The 10,834-nt window shown below is 47.0% G+C and overlaps 1 protein-coding gene across 1 annotated transcript; it reads right to left on the bottom strand.

Annotated features, from left to right (window-relative positions):
- Positions 1-1,173: 1,173 nt before the first annotated feature.
- On the bottom strand, positions 1,174-9,816 carry Pop4 (POP4 homolog, ribonuclease P/MRP subunit). The gene is made up of 7 exons (XM_052165149.1): positions 9,583-9,816; positions 7,670-7,722; positions 5,769-5,995; positions 4,494-4,571; positions 4,281-4,342; positions 2,700-2,801; positions 1,174-1,661 (listed from the first exon to the last, which is right to left on the bottom strand). The coding sequence occupies exons 1-7, from the start codon at positions 9,587-9,589 to the stop codon at positions 1,525-1,527; spliced, it is 666 nt and encodes a 221-aa protein (XP_052021109.1). The 5' UTR covers positions 9,590-9,816; the 3' UTR covers positions 1,174-1,524.
- Between the last annotated feature and the right edge of the window lie 1,018 nt (positions 9,817-10,834).

Raw genomic sequence — 10,834 nt, 5'->3', positions numbered from 1 at the left:
ATGTCTTGATATAAATAGAACCGGGGACCAGACAGCTTCTATGGTACTTCGAGGTGCTGGTTAGTTAGGATTTCCATCGTTGTGAAGATATACCATTCTAATAAAGGAAAGTATTTAATTGGGGGCTGGCTTAGAGTTTCAGAGTTTTAGTCTGTTATCATCATGGTAGGAAGCATGGCAGCATCTAGGCAGCCTTGGCACTGGAAAAGCTGAGAGTTGGACATTTTGATCTTGAGGCAGCCTGGAGAAGACTATATTCCAGACTTTGCAGAGCTTGAGACCATAGATGAGACTTCAAAACTCATGTCTCCAATGCCACATTTCCTCCAGCAAGGCCAGACCTAACAGTGCCAATCCCCGTGGGTCAAGCATTCACATAAGAGTCTGTAATGGGGTCATACCTATTCAAACCACCATACGTGCACTTTGAGTTCTGGGAGTAAGCATTCTGTTTGTGTCATATGAAGAATGTCAGCCTTACTCATTTCTTTTCCAGTGTGACCTGAGTCGGGGCCATCCTGGAAGTGACATCACCAGCACCACCGCTTCCCTTATGGGTGCATACATGTGTTGCCAGAAAAATTTCTGAGTTGGTCAGTAGACATTTGTTTCTTATAAGCAAGGAGCAAGTGGTCCCTCTGAACCAAGTTTCAACTACAAGGCTTTCACAATACCAGCATGGAGTGCTGGCCCTGACCCGCAGTTCTAATGGTCCTGTGAAGAAAGACCTCCTCTGTGTTATCATACACAGTAGGAAAGTAACACTTTCAGCAGCAACATGGAACTCAGATGTCCAAAGGTCTCAGTGCTGGAGAATGTGGCCTTCTCGGGTTAGACCAGAGATGTGGTTGGTGTACTCTCAGAGCCACCTAGAAGCTGGCTGATAGGTTTGCCTACCTATACCCAAAATAGTGGTCAACAGGTACTGGCAGATCTGGCCCTCTGCCCCATTCTGACAACTGCAGCCAATCCTGAGCCATCGAGCAAGCTCACCATGCCTCTGTGCGTGAGAGCAGCAAAGAGTAGGCAGCTCAGTTTGGAGTTGAGATGACTTCCAGTCAGACCTATGATGTTTCATACTGTGAAAGCAATCAGAGATGGGAGTGGCCATGGGGTGGGGGAGCCACAACCCCCCCTTCCCTTTCAACCCAGCAGAAGTGCAGGAATTTGAAGTCATTTATGTCTGTGGTCTGGTTTTATTATTATTGAATAACTGATTTTGGTAGCATGTTCAGGATACACAGAGAAGTAGGAAAGACAGAAGCTAAACATCCCTTCCCCAGATGAACCAAGGTTAATCCTGGTGTATTTCTGCTAGTCTTTTCTCCCTGTGGAACTAAGCTAACATAGGTCACCTCAAAGTACAAATACCCAGCCCTAGCTTTCTCCCGTGTTGTTCAGTGTTCTTCAGCCTCTGCTTTCCCTGGACCAGAGGCCGGCTACAGCCAGAGGCTCTTCAAGAAAGTGAATTTTTAGGGTGTTTCCAGTTCTCGGGTGTCAGGGACATGTCTCCAGGGGCAGAGTTCACAGGTCAATTGAGCCCTTTGCTTTGAACTTCTTAGCAGACCGCTCACTTGCCCGAAGCTGGAATTTGCTTCCGTAAATGTAAGAAACGAAGTCATCCATTTCTATGGTGAACACACAATTTAGCTTGGGGATAACTGAAAAAAAGAAAAAAGAGATGGAAAAAAGGATGAGAAGCACTCATAGGGAGTGCACTCATTTTATGTAGAGCATTATTCATACAGATTTGTATTCCAGTGAGTGAGACAGGTGTGGTGGCACACACTTTAATGCCAGCACCTGGGAGACAAAGCCAGGTAGCAGGCAGATGTCTGCATTCTAGGACAGCCTGATCTACACAGCACCTTCCAACCTAGTCGAGGCTATACAGTGAGACTGTCTTCAGAAAAGTGTATAGGAATGAGGAGTTTCAAACCAGAGTACCAAGGAAGACATGGGCTATTTGATTCAGTCTAAATGTAACTCAATGTAACTAACTACAGGTTCTGAGGTGAATGACCCAACTCACTGGTTGAAGGCTCCCAGACCCACCACCAGGTCTGGGTTTCCATACAATTTTGTACTGGTTCTTAGATGTGTGCTCATAAGGAAACTTCCATACCACTTCCTTAGACTTACAGTACAAGCAGAACATCATACAAGGAAATGGAAGAAGAATGAAGCCAGGCTCTGGGGGTAACACAGGGGCAGAGCGTGGATTTAGTGGACAGGTCCTGGGTTTATCGCAGTATCAACAGATGAAGGGATGAGTACAAAACCCTCCCCTCTGTTGCTTGATTCTCTGGATATGTGGGTAAGGTCAGGTACAGCGACCTCAGAAGATCCCGAGTACCTGTAGGAGCACGCTAAAGCTCAAGCGTGTCCCAGCTAGGGTGCAGCTCTCAAAACTCCAGGTATAAGATGCTTTGGTTCCTACTGCCTTTTTTTTAGTTACTCATTTGAGGGGTGGCAGGTAGAGATCTCAAACAAACTTGGGTCCAAGAACCAACCAACCGGACAGGCTGCTGACTGTTCACAGATGTCTCCTGGGATAGCCGCATAGGCAGCGGCCTCGCCCTCTAGTCTACATCATAGTAAGCACTTGTAACCCATTTGACTCCACAGCCAAGCAAACCTAGGAACCTCAAGGAAGAGAGATAGAGTGGCATCTGACCCCCTGGGGACACAGCACACACCTTTCAGGTGGTCTTCTTTGGTGATGATCTTGAAGACATGCTTGGTCTCCTGCAGAAGGATTCCTGTAACTCCCACATAGGAGGGGCACTTGGATTTCGTGACTGCAATGGAGAAAGGGAACTGACTGTAAGGCCTGGGTGATGCTGGCAGTCACTGTCAAGCCTCAGGGACAGGAAGACTGGCTCTTCTAAGATGAGGAAGAAAGTGCTCAGAAGATAATGGCCCTTGGGCAGTGACCAAGCTAGTAAGAGCCCAGGTTTTCCAATCCCCTGTCCTGTGCTTCACGATCTCCTGGCTATTCTTAGGTGTCCTTTAGTTTTGGGCAGGGTTCTGGTGCCAAGAGGTAATACACAGAACCAACAAGTCCAGTGTAGCTGCTCTGTTGGAGCAAATGCCATGGGCAGGGCATCTAGCATTCACTTTTGGGCCCCTTGAACTTTGCCTGGAATGTAGTCCTTCTATAATGCTGCCCAGCAATGGGGTAAGCCTCCTCAGAGGCAGGCCCCTCCCTGCTTCATGTAGAATGCTTTTAGCATTCACAGACGAAACTATGTGCCCAGTGAGCTAGGCAGGTGCTGTGCAGAACACTGAATGAGATGGCCTGTATTCTACTCCTGTGGAGCTGAAGCTGTCATGGGGGACATTGTATAGTAAAACATGGGCAATGCTATTTCTTGATACTGATTATGGCTACGAGGAAAATAACAGAACAATGAGGGTGGAGGGGTCAACTTTAGTGCTGGTAGACTCTTGGAAGTGACATCAGGAAAGGGAACCGAGGTACATGAACCTGTAGAACCCCTTGGTTGAATGAAGGACAAAGTAGCTAAAGAACACTGAAGATTTTTTTACTCTTGACTGGATGGAAGCTGCTAGACGCCTAGAATAGGCAAATGGCAGTCTGAAGTCTGACTGAAGCCTTCATTCTGGGTATTTACTCTTGTGGTGTATATGGGAATAAAACAGTATGTGACCTGGGCAGGGCATAGGGTGGGGAGAGAAAGTGGTCATAGCAACTTGAGGGAGGGAGTTAGGTTAGGTTTGGGAACTAGGTGTGTTTAGTGGCCTTGAGGTAGAAGATTAGGGAAAGAGGTAATTCGCCTGTAGTTCCTAGGTTTCTAGTCTGAACAACCTGTGCTATTATAAGAGATGAGGCAAGCAGGTCAGAGACAGCTGATCTTGGGGGACCAAGGGCTTTGTATTGGATAGCTAGTTTGAGGTACCTCTTGGATATCTAGGTAGCTACTGGGTGTCATGGGGTGAAGGAGTCTGGCAATCATGGGAGAGGTCTGCCCTGGTGGTGGCCCCCTTAAAACCATAATGAGAGGGAATTTGTGCCAAGGAGAATCAGCTGGAGGCTAGGTTCCAACAGTGACCAGATGGCATGAAGTGACCATTTAGTGTGTGTTTAACAAGGGCCTAGGGCAGTTAGATCACAACCATCTCAGATCCTCCCTGTTTGTGATTTGGAGATAGCTCAGAGACGCCAAGTGACAGATGATAGGTTGAAGTCTGAGACACACAGTTCAGTTATACACAGTAACAATCTCCAGATGACCTTGTGCTGTTATAGAAATTACCTGAAATAATAGCGCCATGAAGATCTGCCTTTAGGAGCTTGGCCTGAATCATCTGTGGCTGCCTAGGAGGTGAAGAGGGCCCACAAAGAAGAGTCAGTAACAAAACAAACAGGCTCACCAACTCCCACAGCCCGCTGGTTTCTTGGACAGCATCTCTAGTGCTCTCAAGACTTGGCATCTACTTCCACGGCAGGCTTCAGAAATACAACTCACGTGTCTGGTTTGAGTCCATTGCACAGGTCACGGATATACTGTTTCCAGAGTTCATGTAGAGGGAGGAAGAGACTGTATCTGTCATAAAGTCAGGAACAGGCAGAGGGTCAGAAGCATGAACCTGGCATTTCCGGTGTTCAGAAGAACAGAGCTGGGCTCCAGGCTGAGAATGAGCATGGCAGAGCACTGGAGACTGGGTGTAAGACCAAGGTTCTCCAAAGATCCAAGCAGCTCCCCAATCTGCTACTGAACCTTAATTTCTTCCCTGGTAGAACCTTTTCAAGGCTAAATATCTGCTCTCAAGAAGGGAAGTGGTGGTCCTCCACCTAGATGCCCACCTTCCTGGCCAGATGTAGGTATGTGAAGCCCCTGGCTCAGACCCTAAAGAACATCTGAAGGTGGTGATGTATGATCACCTATAATGACCCAGGTGCTGTTCACCCCACATTCCTTTTCCCAAGACAAATGCACAAATGAGTATTAGTCTGGTTTAGCACACACTTACAGGAGGCTGAACTTAGTAGCCCTTGAGAGGTGTAATCTCTTCTGTAAATCAACAGGACTACGTGGAAGGTGAGTGTAGAACCCAGAAGCTTTTCTCTGGGGTAATTATCCTATGTCTAGGTACACAGGGTTAGACAGTCAAGAACAATGGCTCAGATCAGAAACAAGCGCTTCTTCAAGGACCCCAGGCAGGCAGGTCCTCGGCAAAGTGATACTCTCGTGCCATCTGGGACATGGGAAGATAGGTGGCTAACGTGCATTATACAAAGCCAGGAAACAGTGGCTGCACACACAAACACAGAACTAGATCAAGGAAGACATCCGCCTACAAGACAGTGAAGCATTCCTTTCAGAAACAACTGAAATGAGTAGGTGGTACCATTCCTTGGCAGTAACCTCTGAGTGGGTGATACTGTCTAGTTATGTTCAAAGCTACAGGAAAGTACACATTAAGGCATATCAGTTCCTCTTTTCTAGAAAGCCAAAAGGCAAACAGCCTGTTGCCATGGAAAACAGACTCACTTATTAGTGAGTCTAGGACAGAAGCTAAATGATGAGAATCCTCAGTGTCACCAATGCCTGCCTTTCAGAGGCCAAGCACAGGCACAAGGAAATTGGTAGGGGAGGCTGCCCCCTTGTGGCAGAAGGCGGAGAAGTACCTCAGCAAAAGTGTGCAGGGATGTCTAGTGAGCTCGGGCACCCTAGTCTACACCCTGACAAAGGAGACTGGGCAAGGTTGGATGGCAAGGCCTTTAGGAGAGATGGGCATACCTCTGTTGCTCTGGTTTAATGTCAAAGAGCCGCATGTCTCTCCTCTGTTTGGCAGAGAGGCCCTTGGATTTCTTCTTTGGCCTTGGCTTTGGCTTTAGGCGAGTGAAATATTCCAAGATCACAGCCTTGCGCTGCAGATGGCTCTCACAGTCTTGTTGGCTCATGTGAGGTATGCTCTGCTTCAGGAAGGCCCGCACAAAGGCCTCAGCCCGCTGGGTTCCCAACTCCTGCTCAGAGACATAGCGGTGGTGTTCACGGTTCTTCCGCCCACAGACACCAGGGCCCTCACGCTCTGCTCCAGAGAGCTGCTAACTTTGCTGATCCATCTGTTTATTCACCGAGACTCACAAATCTCTTTTGCCAAGTGTTTGCTACACACAACTGCCAAGATGTAAAAGAAACACTCCTATGCTAATTGTGACAGTGCCCCACACTGCAGCCAGGTCACACACTGACTTCCTGTCCTACTTCACTGAGGTTCCTCTGCTGAGGATTCAAAACCGTTTATAATTCAGTACTTCTCTAATTCTCGTGGGGAAGGAAGCTTGAGACAGGGATGATATAGGTCATTTAATCAGCTATGACTACAAGGCCAGCTTAAAGGGGAAGGGAGCTGGGGTTCTTAGGAAAATGAGCACTTCTTGCACTAGGGGAAACTGCCTGGGGTTTCCAGGAAAGTCATGTCCTTTTAGGAGGAATTCTGACAGTGAGCTTCACAGTCCTCTTTAATCACTTTTCCTCTGGAGTTAGGGCAGCAACAGTTTATTCCTCACTGGGCAACAGGTACCTCATTTGGCCTTCATCAGATGAAACCCTGTTACCCGAGGACCAACCTCTTCCCTGGGCCATTTGCTGGGCTCTTTTGCACTCACTGCACAGTAAGGACAAGTCTGGGCTAACTGCCAGCTTTAGGGTAATGTATGAATAGTGACTTCTACCTTCTCTATGCTAAAGCGAGGGAATGAAAATACGGGATACACAACCTTCAAGGTACTTGAAGACAGGGATGGCTAAACAATCCATCATTGATATGAGGACAATTCAGTTCTTTTAAATAAATATATATGTGGTCTCTCTTTAATTGGGAATTAAAAAAGGTTAACTGGCCTTTTAAAATCTTGACTTCAGGGCCGAAAAGATGCTCAGTGGTTCAGAGCACTGACTGCTTTTCCAGAGGTCCTGAGTTCAATTTCCAGCACCCACATGGTGGCTCACAGCCATCTGTGATGGGATCTGATGCCCTCTGCTGATGTGTCTGAACACAGCTCTTTTCCTTTTCCTTTTTTTTTTTTTGGTTTGGTTTTTCAAGACAGGGTTTCTCTGTGTAGCCCTGGCTGTCCTGGAACTCACTCTGTAGACCAGACTGGCCTCGAACTCAGACATCTGCCTGCCTCTGCCTCCTAAGTGCTAGGATTAAAGGCGTGTGTCACCACTGCCTGGCTAAAAGACAGCACATATAACATAAAATAAATAATCTTAAAAAAAAAAATCCTAACCTCAAGAATATGTTCTCTTTAGGAGCCACATGCAAAGCTTTTGCCCAAATGACAAAGCATCCTGAAACATGCAGACAGAATCTGTAACATCCACTTATGAAATGGGGCTGAGCGCTGACTAGGATACAGAAGCAAAATCGAGACTGGTTTCAGGTGCGTACACGCTGTCATTCTCTACAGAGTGGAGATGACAGAGCGTCTAGGTCCCTCAGAGCTGACTCTGGTACCCTAAGAAAGGAGTTTGGCTCAGGATGACATTAGCACAACAGGTTTTTATGGGGCCTAATTAGACTGTAAAGATGAGGAGTAATCCCTGGGAAAGGACAGCTATACCAGCCTTAGAAGATACTGAGCCGCCTTTGCCCTCACCTCTACTGCTGGCTGCCCACCTCTGAAAGACTGTACCTGCACATTGTGGTCCTTGGCTTCTTTATGAGAAAAGGCACGGTAGATGACAGCTGGGGGACAAAAGATAAAAACAAGCAGAAATGATCACTCCTGTTAGGAATAAGAGTACTAGCCGGGGCTTTTCTAACCATGCTAAGAACTACACTTATTGAGCCGGCGGTAGTGGTGCACACCTTTAATCCCAGCACTCTGGGAGGCAGAGGCAGTTGGATTTCTGAGTTCGAGGCCAGCCTGGTCTACAGAGCGAGTTCCAGGACAGCCAAGGCTACACAGAGAAACCCTGTCTGGAAAAGCAAAAAAAAAAAAAAAAAAGAACTACACTTATTCAGAGAAGGAAGACTGGGTTAGTTCTTGGATGATCCCTTTTCTTTACTCTAGGCAAGTGCCTCACCATGGATACAGACCCCAGCCCTCTTACGTGTTACTCATTCACTTAAAGATAAGGTCTTGCTTTGTATCCTAGGCTGGCCTCCAACCCACATCAGTCCTGTCTTAGGCTCCCAAGTGCTAGTTGCTGGGATTATACACATGCACCACCACACTTACCTCAGATACTTCTTACTCTTCCCTCTTGCTAACTTTGTCCTAGAAATGTCCCAGTTTTTTTGTTTTTGTTTTTTTTTAAAGCACCCCTCAAAGTTTACTGTGTTTAAGAATTACTGGGATCTTATTAAAACTTAGGGTTTTGGTTCCTGCTCCAGAATCTGCACGTCCAAAAAATTCCTTGCTAGGTCACATTTAAAGTTGGTCTTATTTTAAACACTTGGGTAGAGGCTCAGTAAGTCTAGACACTAGAAGTGAGGTGATATTAATGGGTAGCGTGCATATGGTTGAAACACTACATTTTGCTGACTACTATGAGGCTTAAAACAGATTTTTCACACTTTAAAATCTATAATGTATCCTGACCTGATAAAATACAATAGTCTTTTTCCAAACTCTAAATACCATCTTCATTGCTGAAAACTCTTTAAACCTCCATGCTCCTGTTTCTTATTTGTTTGGAGGAAATCATCATGGTGGCATTGGGGGCACAGACTACCAGAGTAAATGGAAAAAGGAAGGGCTCATGACCAGAAAATGCAGTTCACACTACACCCTATACATTTCACTTCTGAGCTGGGTGTGGTGGCACACATGTTGATCCCATCACTTGAGAGTTAGAGGCCAACTAACAGTTTACAGTAAGTTCCAGGTCAGTCAGGAGTACATTGCTGCCCTTGGCTCAACAGCAACAATAAGAAAATCCATCTCTGCTTCCCTGAATACGTGCTTGACCAAGCAAACAAACCAAGGTACTTTCAAGTTTTATATACAGAATCTAGTTCTCCCTTGAACAAGGGATCGAGACTGTATTTTGTTTATTGAGAAAAATGTGCAGGGACTGGAATCCCAGGAAGAACTTTGTTTTATTGACCCCCAGATACCTAGCATCAGATTTAAAGTCTTTCTGCAACATGCAATAGGTATGGGACACTCATCGCTATGGGTACAGGTCTCTCCGGCTCAAACACCAAGGCCTTCGGTGTGTGCCCCGGCCTCAGAACCTTTTTACAGGGGCAAGGGTGAAAAGCCAGGTAGTAGAGGGGAGCAGGCCCTTGACAGAACTTATACGCAAAGGTAGTGGCTAGGTCCGGTCAAGGACTTGGACCCACCTCTTCGAGTTCCCCGGAGAGGCCCCTGAGGAGAACTCACAAACTCGATCCCGACATCTATTCCTGGCTAAGAGACTGAGTCGGCTGATTCAGACTCTGGACCTCGATTTCTTTTGTGTACTAAGTCAATTCCCTGGAAGTTGTCTTAGGACTGTGTTGAGACAGGTATCCCTGATTCATTTCCCAAACCAACGTCCAGTTCCGGTGTTCTACAGTCTCACCCCGGCCCCATTCCGCGTCCCTTATCCCACTTACACTTCATGGTCGGCCAGCTTCCGGAGCACTCTGACAATGTCTCCTCCAGGCCTCGCTCATTCCTTCCCTTTCTTCACTTTGTTCAGCGGCTTGCTCCCACCGGGACGCCTTTTCATTTAAAAATCCCACTGGAAAAATCCGATAAGCTAAGAAACAATTAGCAAAGTGTACGGATTTGCTCCAGCCGGCGTCTATGTACGGCGACCAGATTTCGGATCAGGCGCTTCTCTGACGTCATTGACGTGACGGCATCTCTGTGCGTCTGTCTCTGGCAGCACATGCGCCTAGGGGTTATCTCCAAGGTTGAGAGAGGGGAGAGGTTTGCGGGTCCGCGCTGTGTTGTTCAGTATGCAAGGGTCTGTGACTGGAGTAGTCAGGTTGGGGGTCAGCTGCGAGGCAAGCTGGCATAGAGAGGACGCGAGCGACATTGGGGACTAGGGAGGGCACAAGTGGACCGGAGATGTCGGCGGCGGTAACTGTAGTGAAGCTTTAGCGTTCCATTTGTCTTTTTTTTTTTTTTTTTTTTTTTTCCTAGTAAGGGGCTCACAGTGTGGCCCTGGGTGACCTAGAATTTACTTCCGAGATTATAGTCATATTTTGTATTAGTGGCCAGGGATTTAGTTCTGTTTTCTGCTACTAAATACTTTTATGACCTCGTTTAAAGAGTAGGTTTACTTGGTTTCGGGAACAAGAAGGCAATAAGGTGTAGTTAGTGTAGCTAGTCTAACAAAACATTTTATTATGCTGAGGGTCATTACATAGGTTTCCTAAATTCCTAACTACAGTTCTAAGCCTATCTCCACAAGGCTACCTTCCAGTGTGACTTATCTTAGCTGAAGGTCAGGTCCAATCTCTAACAGAAGTTTCTGATTGGAGTGTCGGATTCCTCTCCAGCTCCAGGGCAGATCAAGGAGGCTTCTCTCCGTACGTGCAGAGCAGAGCATTGCTCTTGGTGTCTGCTTATATACTGTCCACTGGGTGTCCTGGGGTTCTAGAACTGTGTCTGGTTGTCTTGAGTGAGTGATGGCGCTGCCTTGGGTGTAGTGGGCTTCCTTGACTCAACTTTTTACATGTCTAAAAGGCATCTTTTTTCCCTCCCTCCCTCCTCTCTCTTCTTCCCTCCCCTCTCTCCCTTCTTCTCTCCTCTCTCTCTCTCTCTCTCTCTCTCTCTCTCTCTCTCTCTCTCTCTCTCTCTCTCTCCCTCCCTCCCTCCCTCCCTCCCTTCCTCCCTCCCTCCCTCTCACCATTTTTC

This window comes from Apodemus sylvaticus, chromosome 1 (genome assembly GCF_947179515.1).
Source record: "Apodemus sylvaticus chromosome 1, mApoSyl1.1, whole genome shotgun sequence".
Lineage (NCBI taxonomy): Eukaryota > Metazoa > Chordata > Mammalia > Rodentia > Muridae > Apodemus > Apodemus sylvaticus.
The sequence above is the reverse complement of the archived record's forward strand: the minus strand, read 5'-3'. Positions and strand labels throughout refer to the sequence as shown.